Source organism: Micromys minutus, assembly GCF_963924665.1.
Source record: "Micromys minutus genome assembly, chromosome: 10".
Taxonomy (NCBI): domain Eukaryota; kingdom Metazoa; phylum Chordata; class Mammalia; order Rodentia; family Muridae; genus Micromys; species Micromys minutus.
The window spans coordinates 28684021-28702755 of NC_137979.1; the positions used below are offsets into that span (position 1 = coordinate 28684021).

General features: G+C 52.4%; 1 protein-coding gene across 8 annotated transcripts in view; it reads left to right on the top strand.

The window, feature by feature from the left end:
• The window catches only part of MYO18A (myosin XVIIIA), a 97591-nt gene extending 79474 nt beyond the window's left edge, over positions 1 to 18117 (top strand). For 6 of the 8 annotated variants that reach the window (XM_080923952.1, XM_080923954.1, XM_080923955.1 and 3 more), the window contains 12 exons: positions 379 to 483; positions 780 to 926; positions 1324 to 1437; positions 2759 to 2875; positions 3131 to 3214; positions 3612 to 3749; positions 5819 to 6004; positions 6314 to 6453; positions 7059 to 7103; positions 10206 to 10328; positions 11492 to 12804; positions 16843 to 16984. In XM_080923952.1, the coding sequence (XP_080780078.1) occupies positions 379 to 483; positions 780 to 926; positions 1324 to 1437; positions 2759 to 2875; positions 3131 to 3214; positions 3612 to 3749; positions 5819 to 6004; positions 6314 to 6453; positions 7059 to 7103; positions 10206 to 10328; positions 11492 to 12800 (2508 nt within the window). In that variant the 3' untranslated portion in view covers positions 12801 to 12804; positions 16843 to 16984. Of the gene's footprint in view, positions 1 to 378; positions 484 to 779; positions 927 to 1323; positions 1438 to 2758; positions 2876 to 3130; positions 3215 to 3611; positions 3750 to 5818; positions 6005 to 6313; positions 6454 to 7058; positions 7104 to 10205; positions 10329 to 11491; positions 12809 to 16842 lie in introns of all 8 variants that reach the window. The other 2 variants (XM_080923953.1, XM_080923959.1) reach the window with 2 other exon arrangements.
• Positions 18118 to 18735: the final 618 nt, after the last annotated feature.

Consider the following 18735-nt stretch of genomic DNA (forward strand, 5'->3'; position numbering starts at 1 on the left):
CTCAGCTCCTTCCAGGCTGGTGTACAGACCTGTTCTTTCTCACCGCTTTATAGCAAGGGGCTTTGTTTTTCTACCCTAGCCCCCTGTGCTGTGCCTTTCAGTCTGTTGAAAAGCTTGGGCCCTTAAAGAATAGCAGCTCCTCACCTGTTATGTCAGCCAGCCTCGCTAGAAAGGGTCCCCACACTCCCCACTCTATTTGGGGTCTACAGTGGCTCTAGTGGCTTGTGGCCTGCTGTCCCCATCCAGCAACTGTACCTTGTTAGGTTACCCACACTCATCCCTGCCCCATTGTTCTGGGATGAGATGCTCAGCATGCGTGGGCAGGGACTATTGGCCATGCACAAAAAGGACAATGAGCCCCTGTCCCCATGACTGCAGTTGAAACAGATGGAAGTACAGCTCGAGGAGGAGTATGAAGACAAACAGAAGGCGCTTCGGGAGAAACGGGAGCTGGAGAGCAAACTCTCCACACTCAGTGACCAGGTACGTGAGGGTCCCCCACAGCTACCTGTCCCACTGGCCCAAGACTGGTGTTCTTGAGGACAGAAAGCTGGGGATGGTGTGGTGCTCTGCAGCAGGTACCATACCGTGGGGTGGATGAGGGCATCATCCACCGCCCAGACCTTTCTCACTAGGCAGCACAATCCCGTCATACCCAGGAGAGCATCCTTTCTCATTTTGGAGAGTGTGAGGATGGATAAAGTTAGCAGTCAGCTTGGGAAGGACTGAAGGAAGTCCAATGGTGGAGCTCAGTACCTTCCCGGATGCTGTCCCCCCAGGTGAACCAGCGGGACTTTGAATCAGAGAAACGGCTACGGAAAGACCTGAAGCGCACCAAAGCGCTGCTGGCAGATGCTCAGATCATGCTGGACCACTTAAAGAACAATGCCCCCAGCAAGAGGGAGATTGCCCAGCTGAAGAACCAGGTACCTTGCTCAGTCTAATCCACTGGTTCCAGTGGTAGCCAGGACCTTTTCTACTGCTTGCTGGTTCTTAAGTCTTAAGATGGCTGGACAAGCCACGCAGAGAGCAGCCAGGTTCCCTAGGGTCTGTGTATGCCCTACAGCATGGCTGCCAGGCCCTAGAGTGGTATGGATGGGGCTGATGCCTACTGCAGGAGAGAACAGTGTATATATGTGTGCACCACAGCACAGTGGTGGCTCTTAGACTGACATTCAGAAGAAAGAGGAGGAGCAAGGAGAAGGGAGGAGGGCAGGGAGAGTGCCTGAACCCCTTTTCCCTTGTGAGCCAGTGCCCTGCACAGCCCTTGTGCCCCAGAGCATGGCTGATGTTTCTCCCCTGGGTGGGGTGGCTTGTGTCCAGCTGGAAGAGTCGGAATTCACCTGTGCAGCAGCTGTAAAGGCCCGGAAAGCAATGGAGGTGGAGATGGAAGACCTGCACCTGCAGATTGATGACATCGTCAAAGCCAAGACCGCGGTGAGGGGCAGCGTATACAGGGCAGGGCTGGGCACTGAGGCAGAGTTGAACCATCTTCACCCCATACAGGCCTTTTCATGCCAGGGATGTCTTCAGGGTAGCACCCTCCTCTCCCACCCCAGGTCTCTGCAACCCCCCCAGCTCAGAGCAGAGTCTTGATAGGAGGAAGGGCTGGGAAAAGAGGGAGGCAGCCAGGGTGCACATCTCCCTGTTTAACCACCTGCCTGTGGGAGCTTGGCCACAGGCCCTGGAATCATAAATAAAGGCAGCTAATGTGGCTGAGGGATGTAAACAGGTACCTCGAGATTAGCAGAAGCACCGATAAGAGGCTGGGATGCTAGGCTTCCTTTCCCTCCCCCTGCCCAGCCCATTGACAAGCCCAAGCACAGCTAATTAGAGCCTTTATTTAATGCCTCCCTTTTAATTCCCCACCTCTCCCACGGCCATCCATCCATCCGGGCGGAGTATTCGCTCCTGGGATGTGGCCACCCGTACCTCCTCAGGCCAGGAATAGGGCAGGGGAGGAGGCTGAGTTTAGCTGTTGGCCTCATGGCCCCTAGCTACCCATCCTGCTGATGAGAGATGCAGATCTCACAGGTTCAGGCTCGATTCATCTTGTGACATTTGTGCTCCTCAGCAGTTTCAGGTGAATAATCCAAATTCCTTAATTTTGTTAAAAAAAAAAAAAGGCTGTTATAAAATTACCATTTTATTTAAATCCGAGTTAATAAATTTCTTGGCGGAGGCTTCCCCAGCTCCCCACAGCCCAGTAACAAGACGGATGGGGCAGAGGAGCCAACGCAGTCATTTTGGTTTGGAATTACAGGCTAATAGATTCATTCATTTCCTGAAGCTGCTGGTGCCTGTCTCTTTCCCTCCCCCGAGGCTGGGAGAGCTGGACCATCCCCAGGGAGAAAAAAAATCCATGTCAGGGGGTGTCACCAACTTGAAAGGTCCTTCCTTCCCTGTGGGTTGACGTGGGCAGAGGACATGCTGGTCAGGCTGATGTACCTGGATGGTGGATCATTTGTTATGGGCAGAATGTCTACCTTCTCATTGGCCTCGAAAGAACTGCCAGAAAGCAGCTATCAGTTAGCACCTACCTCAGGGTCTGCCTGTCCCACACAGACAGCTCTGCCCTTTATCTCCCTGCCCAGAACCCACCAGGTAGCTGCGTTGGTTCTGGAACCCGCTCCAGCACACCACCCCACTATCTCCCCAGCTAGGAGAGGTGGGATGGGTGGGACAGGTTTGGACTTGCCAGCCCAGGGCCTGCAGATACAGGCCTGATGCCCTCTGACCTACTCTTGCCTCTGACCAGCTGGAGGAGCAACTGAGTCGCCTTCAGCGTGAGAAGAATGAGATTCAGAACCGGCTGGAAGAGGATCAGGAGGACATGAACGAGCTGATGAAGAAGCACAAGGCGGCCGTGGCCCAGGTACCCTTCCAGGAATAATTCTTCTTCTCCTCCTCCTCCTCCTCCTCCTTCTTTGATATATGTAACCCTGGAACTCACTGTTTAGACTGGGCAAGCCTTGAACCCATAGAGACCCACCTGCTTTTGCCTCTGTCTCCACACCTGACTCTAGTCACTTCTTTGGAGAGATATAGTCTAGGTGTCCTGGCCCTTGATTGGGAAAGGCTGAATTTCTGTCTGAGGGACCCTTTCTCTACTCTTTCTCTCCTTCCCCAGGCCTCCAGGGACATGGCACAGATGAATGATCTCCAAGCTCAGCTCGAAGAATCCAACAAGGAGAAGCAAGAGCTACAGGAGAAGGTAGGTACCCTGGGTTCCCCTGGGAGTGAGAGTTCAGGAATCCCTGGACATGAAGCCTTGCTCTCCTTGTATGGAGGGTGTTTCTCTACCACCCGTGGGCCACAGAGCAGTGTGAGCCGGCAGGAAGAGCTAGGCTCGCAGCCATATCACCATGGTAGATGTTTTGGCTTCAGCTGCCTTGTCCCCTCTCTGGTCTATAACATCCTTCTTCCTCTCAGAAAGGCAGTATCAGTGCCAAGTGCAGGGGCAGGCGGGGCATGGCTCTACTGGGGCGGAGCTCCTCTTACCCTCCTAGTCACCATGGTGACGTTGCCTATCCCAGACTTGTGGCTGCCCCTCCCCCTTCCAGACTTATTCTGGACTCAGTCCTTTCTTCTCACACTCCTTCCACCCCTAGCTACAAGCTCTGCAGAGCCAGGTGGAGTTCCTGGAGCAGTCCATGGTGGACAAGTCCCTTGTCAGCAGGCAGGAAGCGAAGATCAGGGAGCTGGAGACACGCTTGGAGTTCGAAAAGACCCAAGTGAAGCGCCTGGAGGTGGGTTCAGCTTCACATGCTTCCCTGGCAGCCAAGCAGAACTGCCCTAGTGGCTGGGGGCACGCATGCTCCAAAGGGCTGTGCGAGCCAGGGACAGTCACTCCTGAGTCCTCTGCCAAGCTGCCAGGCCAGCTGACAGGGTGGGAGCTCCCTTCCTGCCTGCCTGGCCTGCTCTCTGGGCCCCGCAGAGCCTGCCTATTTTACATTCTGTATCCGTGCCTGCTTTCTGCCAAGGGACCAGAGCGGCTTAGCTTTTCGTCTTCATATTTTCCTCTGCCATGAGCTCCCCCTCCTGTCCCCCTCACTCACTCTCTGGTAGGGTCATAAATATGCAGCGGACCGCACCACTGCTAGGAGGGTTGAAGTCTGTTCTCATCGCATGGCTCGCTCATCTCCCCCTTGCTCTTTACATCCCCCTTTTCCCTCACTTCTTGCCTCCCTTTCCAGCTCTGCTTGTCTTTCTTTTCCTCTATTATTGTCCTAGGTCTTTCTGACTCTCTTCCAATGACTTCATCTCCCTCCTCACCCCCTCCCCCGCCATTCTCCTTAACGCCCTGCTTTTGGTCGGCCTCTTTTCATCATTCCTTGATTCCTCCATCCCCACAGTGGCTACTTCATACTCTACCCCAGCCCCTTCCTTTTCTGGTTTCCTGTAACCAGCATGTTCCAGCTCTCCCTGTGTGAAAGAGAGAGGCGTCCGGACGGTGTCTCTGAGAGTTCACCTGTAGCCTTGTCTTGAAGCTCTTCTTCTGAGCTTAGACATCTGTCCGAGCAACATCAGGCCTGCCTGAGAACACGCTCATTGCGGTGGATGGGGAGCATCTTTGTTGCCCCTTCCTCCAGCAGTCCCTCTGTCAGCAGAGCAGGCGATAGGAGAGGGGTGGGAACAGGTGGGCAGCCAAGGGCATCACCCACCTGGAAACCAAGAGGACAAGAGGGAGCTTTATAGCTTCTTTTCTACCCCCCAGGGCCCTAGGGCAGGTGGTCACATTTCAGGCCCCACATCACATCCATAATAGAGGTTGTGCAGCTGCTGGGGGCCGGAAGAGGTAGATGGTGGTAGATGAAGGCTATGCTTCCTGCCCCTGTCAACCTTACTTTTCTCTCAGAGTCCCTTCTACTCAAGAAGGCAATATTGTGGTTTGGACTCCTGAGAGATAAATACAGACAGCCCCGAGTGACCCTGTAGCCTGGGCTGTCACTTTAGCCAGTGGGATGACGCTGGACACCGACTTGGTCCTCCCTCACACTCTACCACTCCTCCAAATCATTTCCTGCTTAGCATCCTGCTGCCGCCAAGGAAAGCACGTTCATGCTTCTGAAGGAGACAGATTCACGAGGCTGAGAGAACTAGCTCTGTCTGGATCTTTTAATCAGAACCAGTTACCTCTGAAGACCGGCTGTAGCTCTGGGAGCTTCTGAGTTCAGCATCTCTGAAAAAGCCCAGATGACCATGGGGACGCTCATATGCCATGCCTCTGCTCAGAGCCACCAGGGTCTCTGCAGTAGCAGTCCCTACAGCCTTTCCTGGTCCAGATTACCTCCCCTAAAGACCACTGCAGAGATGCAGGTGTCATCTCCCCCCTCCCATGGACAGCGAGGCTCAGGGGCTAGGGAGTCACATCAGTTGGCCAAGTGCTAGCCCTGCGTGGTAGACCTGCATTTGCTCAGCATTTATGTGAAAAGCCAGATGCAGTGCTGCTTGCTTATAATCCCAGCACTGGGGAGCAGAGACAGGCAAGAGGATCACAAGGTTTACTAGACCAGACAGACAGCCTAATTGGTGAGCTCTAGGTCTCAATGAGAGACCATGTCTCAAAGGACAAGACAGATGCTACCTAAGGAATAATACAGGTTGACTTCTGGTCTATGTTCATGTGCACACACACAGGAAGACACAAAAGGGATGGGGTTGGGGGTGGGTTAAAAGTCAGTAAACCTCTAGCATCCCTTAGCCATAGCTGAGTAGTGGGGCAAGAGCTTGGCCAGATTTCTTGGACCAGACCCTGCTATAACAGTCCTGGCTGACAAACTACCTCCTGGTCTTTCTTCTCAACCGGCTCACCCAGAGCCTGGCCAGTCGGCTCAAAGAAAACATGGAGAAGCTGACTGAGGAACGGGACCAGCGGGCTGCAGCTGAGAACCGCGAAAAGGAGCAGAACAAGAGACTCCAGCGACAGCTTCGTGACACCAAGGAGGAGATGAGCGAGCTTGCCAGGAAGGAAGCCGAGGCTAGTCGCAAGAAGCATGAACTGGTAATTTCCTGCCCCTCATTGGTCCCAAGCTGGAGGCCTGCTAAGAACACGCCCATCCCACCCTGGGCTGTGTGGGCTCATTTCAGTCCCCAAGTCCTGTTAAGTATACACTTACCTTACCATGGACAAGAAAGTCAAGGGGGGCCCCATGAGGTGAAGCCAAACCCTGCTACCCAGCCTAGTAGCCCTTTGGAGGCTTAGAGGAGCACCAGGATGGCTCCTGCCTGCCAGGGAGTGACCTGCTGCAGGCTCCTTTGAGATGCTAGGGGACAATGTGGCCTTCCTGTACACTAGACCTCCCCCTCCTAGGAGATGGACCTGGAGAGTCTGGAAGCCGCTAACCAAAGCCTGCAAGCTGACCTCAAGCTGGCGTTCAAACGCATTGGGGACTTGCAAGCTGCCATTGAGGATGAGATGGAGAGCGACGAGAATGAGGACCTTATCAACAGGTAAGAGCAGAGTCCGAGCTATTATGTCACCTTCCCAGTGCTAGGCCCAGGTGGGGGGACGCTGAGGATGTTGGGGGTGGGAAGTGTTTCCACCAGGCTCTGGTGTTGCCTGTTCCCCATGAGTTATCTCCCCGTTTAGCTGCATTTCCGTTGGCGTCTGCACTACTCTAGGGAGAGCAGAGATTTAAGGGCTGTGGTGCCTTGTTACTTGTGCTAGAGATTTCCTCACATAAAACCCACCCAGGGAATGGTTTTGAAGAACAAGAGAGATTTGTAGTCCTCGACTGAAGAGAAAGCCACAAATCCACAGGACCAGCAGTGTGGGGGTGGGGCTAGGACATAGATTGATCCTCAGGGTCAGGTCTCTTCCCATGCCGAGGGCAGGGCAGGGCCGGGCCGGGCCTTTGGGATGAGTGCTGGCAGTGAATCAGGCCTGGTTTCTGAGGATTCTGTCGCTCACTTGTACCTGCTCTCAGCCAACCAGAGATACCATTTACTGAAGGAAGAGGAGCCGTGGCTGAGGATACTTACTCCCCAGGATGTTCATTGATTTCCCTGTCTGCTTCTTGTGGCCCCTTTGCCCACCATTTTCTTTTTGTTTCCAGTTTGCAGGATATGGTGACAAAATATCAGAAAAGAAAGAATAAACTGTGAGGACCGGAGCCACGTGCTCTTTGCCTCCCCCCATGGGTGTCTAACCATCCCTAACACAGGGCTTCTTGCCAGGGGCCCCTGCTGCATGCTGCATGCAGACACAGCCTCCTCACACTCTTCTGGCTGGTCTATCATGCTAACATTGCTGACCGTCCCTAGGCTGGGGTGGAAGGACTGGCTGGCAGTGAAGTGTGTTCCTAGAAGGCCAGACTGACCCCTGATAGCCCAGGTAGCCCAGATGAGGCTTTATTGCCTAAATTCCAGCCTCTCCTCTCTGGGAACCAAGTGTGGTCACCGCCCTGGCCTGTCTCTCTGGGGGTGTAGTGGTCAGGCTACATCTGTCTTCACCCTTGGGCTCTCGAACCCAAGCTGCCTTGAAAGAGATGGATCTGTTTTGTGTTTAAGGTCTGTTACCTTCCTGGGCTGAAGAGAGGGCATCTCACAGCTGCTCCTTTGGAGAGAAAGCATTCAGGCCGCTCTGCCCTGGCAGGGGGAGGAAACAGCGGGTTGTGTTTACTTTGTTCCCTGGGGGCACCTCAGGCAGTGGGGGGCACACATCTGTGTTGGTATGTCTGTCAGGTGATAGGAGACCTAGGACATCTGCCCATCTCTGCTCCCTCTTTCTGGTTGGGGGAGCTAGAAAGTGGTGCGGATGTTCAGGCCTTCAGGCAGATTTGCTGATCCTTTGTCAACTTTTGAAAGTTGTTTTTTCAGCATGGCACTGAATTTCCTGCCTGGCAGGCCTCCTCCCCTGGCCAGGACGGGCTGGCGGCTGTGCAAAGGACTCCGGGAGAGCTAATGATAAATGTAATAGTGTGTAACAGTGATAGAGGGCCGCTGGAGCCCGGTTGTCACACACAATTAATATCCCCTGCCGTTCTGTCTCCGTTTGTTTGTTCCCCAGTGATTCGGCTCCCAGTTAACTAATAGCACATGAGCCTGGACATAAATTGTATTTGACTCGAGGTTTAATTCCGACCATTTAAAATTTCAACTGCCCCCTGAGCCTGCCTGCCCCTGGAGTTTGTTTACGGGTCTGATTATTTAAGGAAGAGAACCTGAACATTGTCTGGATTCTTGCAACTAAGTGGAAGGTGAGGGTAGGCATGGTAGCTTCTCAGACCACTGACTTCTCTGAATGTAAAGAAAGAAATTCATATTCTGGGCCTCAGTCTGTCCCTAGTGTGTTCCATCTGCCATTCTTAGGCAGAAGGAACTCTGAGGGCTGATAAAATGTACATTGAAGATCATATTCTAAAGCATAAGTGGACACACAGACTCAACACACATGCACACACTCACACACGCATACACCCCAGCATGTGCTCAAAGCAGGTGCATGAGAACGTGCAGTTATAAGCAGGTTCTGATAGCAGAGAGGCTCCATCCTCAGCAGCTCCAGGTTATCGAGCGAGCATGCTAAGGCGGGCAAAAAAATAATGTTTCGATTTACTTAGAGATACAGTTGTTATTGCCATAACCTTAATGAAAGCAGTAAACAGTGCGGTATTAAGGGAGATTTATACAGAAACACTTTTAACATGTAGACATAGATTTTGCGATGCATACAGCACCTCCTTTCTAAAGCCAATCAATATGGTTATGAACGGCGGTGATAAATTACAGGTTCTGAAGCTACAGAGGGAGGTTTTTTGCACGGGTGTATAAATCAGGTGGTATTGGCGTTCCACGGGACCCATGCACCACAGTAAATCTGCCAGGCTCGAATGGGCACAGAGCTTGCATTAGTGGTTTGGGGGCTGCCTGCTAAACTCCTGTTTACCCGGGGCATCAGCAGGGCTTGTCTCTGTTATAATTCTGTATTTGATGGAAGCTCATAAAATATGCCTCTTTGTTCCCCTTCCGCATGTGCATGGCTCTCTCGTGGTCCCTAGAACTATGTGTGTTTTTGTGTGTGCACTGTGTATGCACACACGCTTGAGCATGCCTGGGTATACATGTGTGTGCCTGTGTGGCTATTTATTCAAGTATATAATTCAGGACCAGGGCTGTTCTTGTTGACACAGATGAAAGGAAATTTACATCAAGGAGAAATCTATCCACAGCAGGGGAATTTAGGGAGCAGACATTTTGCAGAATTTGTAAAGCATTTGCACTCAGAAACCATCTTCATGCCCCCTCTGCCTCATGAGGGGGTCACCATGACTCTAGCCTCAGAATTAGAGTCTTTGAGGCTTTCTTGCAGGTCCTATCTAGCAGTAGCAGTGGGGAACAGGAAGTGGAGGCTGCCTGAGAGAGGGATGAGGAGACCTGGAGAGTTAGAACCTTGCTTTGAGACTTTCAGGGCCCCTGGGCTTCCTGCAGCTGTCTGAACCCTGAAGGCATCACCAGGCCCCAGAAAGACCTCTCTTCTCTTCCTTCCTATTTCTAAGAGCCAGGGATACCACAAGGTGGATGTGGCTGGTGCTTTGTTCTTAAGTTTGTGTTGCTGGCAGCCAAAGAGACCTTCAGGTTCAAGTTAACCTGAGGTCATGTGATACTCCTGTTTTCTGTCCTATGTCTAGCAACCCAGCTTTTCTAGACAGAAAATGGGGGTAGCTGTAGCCACGGTCTGAGGCATGTACACACATAGACACACATGTACACAGGTGTTTGTGTATGTGGACATATGTATGTGGGTACATATGAGTATGCTACAGCGCATGTGTGGAAGTTAGAGAACATCATATGGTTTCTAGGGATTGAACTCAGGATGGTGTGCTTCGTGGCAAGTGCTATTGTGTGTTGAATCATCTTGTCAGCCTCTAAGACTTCTTTTTAACCGAGAGCCATTAGGCTAGAATTGCTATCCTCATCTGGTTGGTCACTCATACCTGGGATGGAGGGGTGGTGCCCCCATAATCCCTAGGATCTTCTTAGCGACTGCCACTCAGTGTGGTGTGAGTGAAGGGCTGGGTACCTTGTGGGTGATGTGCTCACTCTAACCTTTCTGTTCTCCATGGCTCACTGATGTGCATGCCACCTGCACTCCATCCCCGCCCAACATGCTCCCTGCCCCCTTCTTGCTCTCCATCCTGGACAGCAGGTGATCCTCACCTGCCTGGCCTTGCCTACTTTTATGCTCCTTACCCCAACAGTGAGGGGGATTCAGATGTGGACTCAGAGCTGGAGGACCGGGTCGACGGGGTCAAGTCCTGGCTGTCAAAGAACAAGGGACCTTCTAAGGCACCTTCTGATGATGGCAGCTTAAAGAGTTCCAGGTGAGCACTTGGCCTCAAGCAGGGTGAAGAGGTCATCTCAGCCACCAGTCACGGGTGGACAGTATCACGACACCGATGGCACAACCCCTCAGGCCACATACACTCTTCTGGCCTGTGGAAAGTACACAGAACAGCTGCCTAGTCAGGTAATGTCCTGTGTCTGGGTGTGGGCTTGTGTGTAGGCTTAACTTCATCCCACCTACTGGGTCAGCAAACATTTAACTGTTGGTACCTTTGAAATCAAGACTTGCTTGGGGCACAGGGGACCCTAGGCAACCCTGGTCAGCTTTGCCTCTCTACACTCCCTAGAGCAGCAGCACATTACTTCCCAGAGTGGCTGCTCTTCCTTCCTTCTCTTCTCTCCTTCCTCTGTGCTTTTCATCGCTCACCCCTCAGGCATGCCTGCTAATGGGGGAGGGGTGGGCCCCTATTTTCTGGCCAATCATAACCTGATCACACAGACAGCCAGGGCTCCCACTTGGGATCCATCACTGGCCTATTCCCTGCCCCCCCTCCCACACAGAGTTCCTTGCTGCCTTCCCCATCTCTCCAGAGACAGTAGGCAGGCTGAAGAGAAAAAGTGATCTCTCTCCTTTTCCAACCACACCCAGACCCCTTCCCCCAACTCCACCTCCTCACCACTGGTACCCAGCGGGCCCCCTGTAATTGGTTTAATTTATTCGACCAAACAACATTTTGTTATTGCAGATAATGGTGTGTCTCCGCCCCACTGCCGTTCACCACAGTGTGGCACAAGGCTCCAGGTAGTTGACAATGAAATAAATTGAACTAAACGTTTTAGAGGGGGAAAAGTGATGAAATAGAACAATAGTCTAATTTACATGACATTCTCCATGAAGCTATTTTCACTGACGCAAATTATTTTGCTTCATTTCCTTGGATGCTCTTGCCACTGCTTTGCCAGGGCTGTGCTGGTTTCTCCTCCTTCCTCCCTCCCCCTGTGTCTTTATTTTTGTTAATGTCTCTCCTCTCTCTCTCTCTCTCTCTCTCTCTCTCTCTCTCTCTCTCTCTCTCTTTCTCTCTCTCTCTCTCCTGCTCCTCCTCCTCCTTGTTCTCCTTCTCTTCCTCCTCTTCTCCCCTCCCCTTTCTCCTGTCATTCATTCACTCTGGGTCTCTTCTCCTGGGCCTTCTTTCCCACTCAGGACGGCTCTCAACAGCCTCCCTAAGGAGGGCAAGGGACCAGAGGAGAGGCCCTCCTCTGTACTCAGCTCCCTCAGCTACCGCAAGAGACTCACCCTGAAGGATTCCATCGGGGGCACTGGAGACCAGGACTCGCTCCTCACCACCCTGAGTGAGCGTGCCTCCTCTCCTGAAAGGCCGCCTAGGAAGGCCCGTGTGGGCCCCAGGGAGGAACCTGACCAGGCCCAGGGCAGGAGGTGCGAGGAGCTGGATGATTGTAGCTCCATCTTCTCCGCGTATGGGAGCCGCACTGGCCGGGGTCTGGAGAAGCGCTGGGGCTCAGACTTTGACCGAGCCTCAACAGTCTCTGCTCCGGTCAGCAGGGCCTCCTCAGCTACGCGTGGCTCTGGGGAAGATAGGGCTCGCTCCTCGCTGAGCTTCTCACTGTCAGGCTCACCCAGTTCCCGCCGTAGCACATCCAGGCTCGACAGCTTGTCAAGGACTACTGTAAGCCCTTCCTGGAACCGGGCCTCAGGCCTGGGTCGGGAGAGCCCTGACTCCAGGCTCTCCCTCGGCCAGAGCTGCCTGGATGAGTGGGATGATGGAGCCAGTGTGGCCCTGAGTGAGGCACACTCACAGTTCAGCCATCCATCACTGGCCCGGAGCCTGTCTGTGCCACCCCAGCCACGGGGCTCTTCCTCAACCTCAGCCTTGGTCACTGAGGGTTCCAGCGTCCGACCTGTCAGCCGCCACTCCTACCTAGATCCAGACCTGGAGGCCGCCATTAATGAGGTCTTGAGCTACAAACCTGTGCCGTTCCAGCGGAGCAGACAGGAGCCTGACTCTGAGGATGATGACCGGAAGAGCATCCAGAGTGCCCGGGGTGCGCAGCTGGAGTACCCCGAGAGGGGCACCAGCATCCGCCGCTCTGCCTCTGCAGCAGATGTGTCTTCGCGCAGTGGCCGTAAAAGCCGGAGCAAGCATAGGAGCAAACGGAGCAGCCCCAGCTCCAGCCCCAGCTCCAGCCCCAGCTCTTCAAGTTCGGAAGGTTCCTCAGAGCACAAGCGGCGGCGGAGGAAGGGGCGCTCTCGGAAGAGCAAGAAGAAATCCAAATCAAGAAGAAAGAAAACAGAGACAGAGTCTGACTCTTCATCCTCATCCAGTGGCTCCACGGTCTCAGGCCATAGCCGCTCCAGTGTGAAAAAGGGCCCAGCTGCAGACATGGAGGAAATGGGGCAAACTCCAAGACGGTCAAAGAAGGAAGAGAAGCAGCGAAAGAAAGAGGTCGACAGCCTGATGATGCGGTACCTGTACCGACCAGAGAGTGACTAGCGCAGTAGGTGCCGTCAGGCGTAGAGTGAAGCATGGCGTGTTGCATTCTTTGTGAACTAACCGTGTTCCCTGCCTTTCCAACCACCTCAGGCTCCCCCTACAGCCTCTTGGCCTCAGCCTCCTGGATACTACATGAGCTCTGAGCCCACTCAGCGGAATTTGCTGATGTTGGATTAGAGCTCCAACCTCACCTTGAGCCTCCTGGGCTACGTTTTTTTGGAACTAGTCTTTCCTGTAACTTCCTAACAAAGGTCTGATCAGCTTTGCGTCATAAAAAGTTAGGGTTCAGAGAGATCAAGATATACAACTTGGAAGTAAGGTTGCCAGGAGCTAATGTGGTCTGTTTTACACCTTTACCCTTAACTGCCTTTCCATAAGGCCACATGCAGAGCATGTAGGTGACGCGTAGGTGTCACCGACACCCATGTCAGAGCTTTCATGCAACAGGATGGACCCAGAAAAGGATCCTAGCTGATGAGATACCTTGGCTGTGAACTCTGACGAGGCACTTTGCTCTCTGCTCCCCCCCCACCCCCAGCGTGGATCTGGGGCTGCAGCCTACACCTTGCCGCACCCTACAGTAGACCCAGGAGATACCTGACGCCTCCCCAGCCCTCCCACTCACACTCAGCCCACCCATGGGCGTCACCTCAGCTCTGCTCATCTTGTAAAGTTCTAATGAATAGAAATTAGCAGTTGCTGAGTGACAGCCCCCTCCCCGCTCTCCTGCCTCCTCCAGCTCTTCTCCCGGTGGGGACAAGATGTAGCAGTCAGGCCCTTGTGCCCACACCTTCAACTGAGAGAGAGGCAGAGCCTGAATCATTGGAATTCCATTGTTGCCAGTTTCCCTGGTGGGTGGTGACATTTTGAATCCCCTGCTGTGAGATGGTGGGAAGCATTTTCAGCATGGGTCATGCTTGCTGCTTCCTGGGAGGCACAACCCCATACTGCAGCCACCTGGGGTACCACATTTGTTTCCCAGCCGAGTGAACTAACACACCTGTTGCATGCTGTGCCTTAGGGCATCTGGTGAAAGGGGGAGTTGCCTTTGTCTATTTGGAACTGGGGGGTTGGGGGAGTAAGTGATTGAGAAGTGGGGTGTGGAGATGGAGCTTGGATCCAGACCTGGCTGGCGTAAGGCAGCGCAGGCCCAAGCTAGACCACTCCTTGGTTTCAGCTCTGTTGCTTTTCCCATGCGGTTTCAGGGAGAGCAGAGAGTGTCTGTGGCCTTTGTTAGTTCCATCCGGAGGAAAGATAGGAGTGAAAATATTTGGTCAATGATTTTAGCCTCCTTAAGGCTTAGCCTTGCTAAAGGCCCTGCATTCTAGATCAAGAAGTCAGTTGGTGGGCAGAAGGGGAGGTCTAAACACAAAGAAGGCCAGGCCCCTCTGTACCTCTTCCCAGAAGGAAGCAATTGCCTTGCTGGGCAATCCCAGACTGCCTGGTAGCTAGCTGACTGAATCCCTCTAGTGCCCGGTCATATTTCACAGTGACAAAGACAGAAAGCCCCGTTTCTGCAGTCCCCTCCCACCCACAACAGTTGCTTTTGTCTACGGAAAGAGCCAACTGGTCCTGAAACGCTGTACTGTGCCACTGTGAGGCTTAGAGTTAGTAATGGTAGAGTGATCTCCAACTAGAACCTGGCCACCTACCATGAAGTGTGGGGGATGGGCAACAAGGGGTACCATGCAAAAACAGAAGGTGGGTTAAGGACCAGTGAAGAATTCCAAAGCACAAAATAAAGTGTTGTTACCCTGGGCTTCCCCAGCAGGAATTAGCTTGTGTACCAAATTGTTTGTGACAGCACGGAGCATGAGACACCGGGCCTGTGGGGAAGGAAAGCTTTTTAAACAGTTTAGTTAAAATGTTCCACTTGCCAGCCCTGACTCTTGTTCTGGGGACAGGGAGGTGCCTGCTATTGGCCTACTGATGATGGTGGCAATACAAGCAGATATGGAGACTGGCCAGAGAGAGCTCAAGAAAGATTGCAAGGGATCTTGTGGCTCCTCAGCTCTGGGAAGAGCAGAGTTTGCCCCATGCTTGGTTGCCTCTGCTTCTTCAAGGTGTCTTTAGAGCAACCTGACTGCTGTTTGTCTGGGTGTCTGGGATGTGGGAATAGAGTCTGGAGACCCACCTGTGAAGAGAGATGTAGGATGGAAGCAACTGGCCACACAGGGCTGTGCCTCATTCACATCTGGATCTCTGCCCTGGCACCTGCTCATGCCCTCTGCTCACAGAATAACCCCACTGTCTTTCCTCAAAGCCAGGCATTCCTTAGCTGGAAAGCAAACCTGTAGCACAGGGTGTATAGAAATTCCATGTTAAGAAAAAAGAGCCAGGTAGCTCCCACTAATTCAGGATGGAAACAACCCGAGTGCTACAGTGACCTCCACTTTTTTTTCCTGTTACACAGTATTGAGCTTTATAATTTTGGCGCGGAGATTCTGTGTTGCCTTAAGTGCTTCTGGCCCATCAGAATAAGACTCATTTATGTTCAGTCTAGTTTCTATTAAGTGTGTTTTGTGCTATTCTGATTCTTTTAAAAATGGTAATTCATTCATGAGGAATACAATAACTGTTAACCAGACTGAGCCATTTTGCATAATTGAACATATATTTTCCCAGGCTCTTCCTTTCTGCCAGGAACACAGAGACCTGTCTCTACCCCAGTTGCTCCCTCCAGCCAGCAGGAGATGTTAGGTTTGGTCTTGTTTTCTTCTTGTCTAATCTGGTGGCAAGAATGCCCTAAGGCTGCAGTTCACTTCAGGTTTAGGTCTTGGCTGTGATCTTGGGCAAGATGCTTCTTCCCACTGGGACAGCTTTTTCATCATACGTTACTGGGAAGACCAAGACAGAACAGTGAGTCCAAGATGGTAGTTCTCAGCCTTCCTAATGCTGTGACCCTTGAGAACAGTTTCTCATGCTGTGGTGATGCCAAACATAACATTATTTCATTGCTGTTTCGTAACTGTAATGTTGCTACCGTTATGAGTAATGGTGTAAACATCTGATATATCTGATAGGTGACCTGCAAAGGGCCATCCAAGGACTACAGGAGGACTCTTGGTGAAACCTTCACTTCTGCACCGCCACTGCTACTTCCAGGGAAATCTAAAACACTGTCTCCTCAGTAAAACAGTACCAGTAAATAACTGGCCGCCCTGGAGTTTCTAGTTCAGAATATAGTAAACCTAGCAACTGCAGACACTCTCCTTGTCCAAGTAGAAGGTTATCAGGACCTGTATCCCTCGTCTCTTGGAGCACAGGGCTCCAGGGACAAAGCTGGGGCCAGGGCACCAGAAGAGGTGAAGCTATGTTGGGCTGTGTCTTCTCCAGTGACATTAGACTATACTGCACATGCTCAGGGACAGTGGGGACAGGAGAAGGCTCAGAAGCTCTGGGAAGGAATGAGTGTGGATGAAGCCAGAAGATGCAGTCCTGTCTGCTCTGTTGGATGTCAAAATCCTTCTCCCTCCAGGGGATGATGCTTCTTCCTATCTTTGGAGGTACAGCCTTCCAGAGCCAGGGGCCTGATGAAGATTCCAAGGAGTTAAGGGTCATTCCCATTGGCCCATTCTCAAAAATTGCCGGCCTCTGTCCTAAGTCTCCATTCCTTTTCCTGTAGAGGATGCCATGGTCAAGGACAGAAGTCTTCCAGGTCCAGGGAAACCCTAAATGGGGGAAATAGTTCAGACCAGGGATCCTGCCAGTAGTCGCCTGCCTCAAAACTTCATCCATGTGGTCTGTAGACTGCTTGTATCTGAGCAAGGGAGCTGAAAACTCCAAATCCCATGGTTCCTCTCTCATAATTTAGTCCAAGCTTCTCAGGGGAAGGAGCCAGGTACATGCTTCTTAAGCTCATGGATGCCTGGTTCTTACTGCCACCAGCCTTCCTATCATAATAGTCCTAAAAGCTTACCAACCACAAACTGTGTGCTCCTTCTAACCCGGAAGCATTTGGGTTTGGAAGTACTTGAACAGAGCTTGGTGGCCCAGAGTAGAAGTGTCCTTTGGCCCTGACCCTGTTCCTCTCTCCCTGCAGCCCAACCAGTCACTGGAAGTCCCTTGCCCCCGACCCATCGGATGATGAGCACAATTCTGTGGACAGCATCTCCAGACTCCTGTGGACAGCATCTCCAGACCCCGGTTCTCCCACAACTATCTGAATGACAGTGACACAGAGGCCAAGCTGACAGAGACCAACTCGTAGCCTGGGGAGTGACTCACAGCCCTCCCACCCCACAGCCTCTCCCAGGAAATAGAGGGGCACCACCGCCCCCACTTGACTGCCGATCTGCATGGAAAACACCTCGGCTTTCTGTCAGGGGGACTTTCCAGGCTGTGGGTGTCTGATAGCTTCACGTGGAAGAGGCGGGGGAAGCAGAGTCTCTGCCAAGAGAGCTTCCACCCTTGCCTCAGAATGCCATGCTCTTAGCTCCCACCCAGGGCCACCATGGACCATGTCAGGTGGCCTGGCACTTCATGGAGCTGGTAGAGGACCTCCATCTCAGCCTCCTGCTCAGGGATGGTAGACAGGTTACCTGCTGGACCACTGGAAGTTGCTGGGCCCATGGGAAAGAGTCAGGAGGGAGTTGCAATGCCTTCCCTCTGCTGGGGCTTTCTCTTCTCAGTGCCTGCTGTCTTTTTACTGTTTAATTTAAATACCCAGACCTCCTTGCAGCTGCATCCCTGAGAGTGGGAGGGGCTGCAGTTGCAGCTGGGCCCTGTGGGATGCCTTGGGAATCTCCCTGCTGTCTCCAGAGGCCCTTTCCCATGCAGCTTGCTGCCAGGGGACACTGGTGAGCAGAGCCGGGGCCCTGGATCTCGGGAGGCAGGATGGGGAGGATGGCAGCTAGGTGCTTCTGGCTTGGACCGAGCAAGCCTTGTTGGAGTATTAAGTGCAATGAGCAATTATTTAAGAGCTGATCTCTCCCACCTGCACCCATCCATGGCCAGCACTGCCTTCCTCTGACCGCATTACAGCCAGCTGCTCATCGAGTGCTGAGGACTTGTGGTGGGCACAGTGGAAGGTAGATGTTTTGGTCTGTTTATCAGACCCTCTGTCATCTTTCTTTTGCCCATAACCCCCTTCCCACACACTTACCCCAGACATAGCAACAAGTGGTCAGGACATCTCAGCCACCTACCATAAAGGTCACCCTGACCATTCTACTGGATTTGGGGGCCCGAAGGCAGTACCTGGTGCTGGACCCTTTTGCCATCCCCTTCCCTTCTGCAGTTGCTTTGTACTCATTGGGCTGTGCTCTCCCTGTGGACCTGACTGATGTAAGACAATAAAAGGTCCCTTCCTTCCGGGCCATATGTTTCCCTGCCTGTCCTTGCAGGCCCAGGGGGAATCCAGGGTGGTCCTGGGGTAGGTGCAGTGGTGGGATTCTTTTTCTTTCTTTCTTTCTTTCTTTTTTCTTTCTTTTTTTTTTTTTTTTTTTTTTTTTTTTTTTTTTTTTAGGATTCTTTATTTTATGTATATGAATACAATGTCGCTCTCTTCAGAATAGAAGACATAGGATCCCATCACAGATGATTGTGAGCCACCATGTGGTTGCTGGGAATTGAACTCAGTATCTTTGGAAGAGCAGCAGTCAGTGCTTTTAACCACTGAGCCCATCTCTCCAGCCCCCAGAGGTGGGATTCTGATGGGAACATGGAAGAACCACCTTGGTCTGTGTGGCCTCTTCTCAAGCCAGGCCTGTGTCACTCCCAGGCCCCAGCAAGTCACTGGAGATAGTAGGTGAGGAGACTGGCTAAGGAAGACAGAGCCCCCACGTTTGTGTTGAGGCGTTGCTCATGTTACACTCTGTTCCCAAACCCTTCTCAAAACTTTAGACACCTCTGATCAAAACTTGGCAGCATATTCTCCGTCCCTCAGCCTTCTTTGGACACAGAAAACTTGAGTAAGCTGGGAACACTGCCTTCA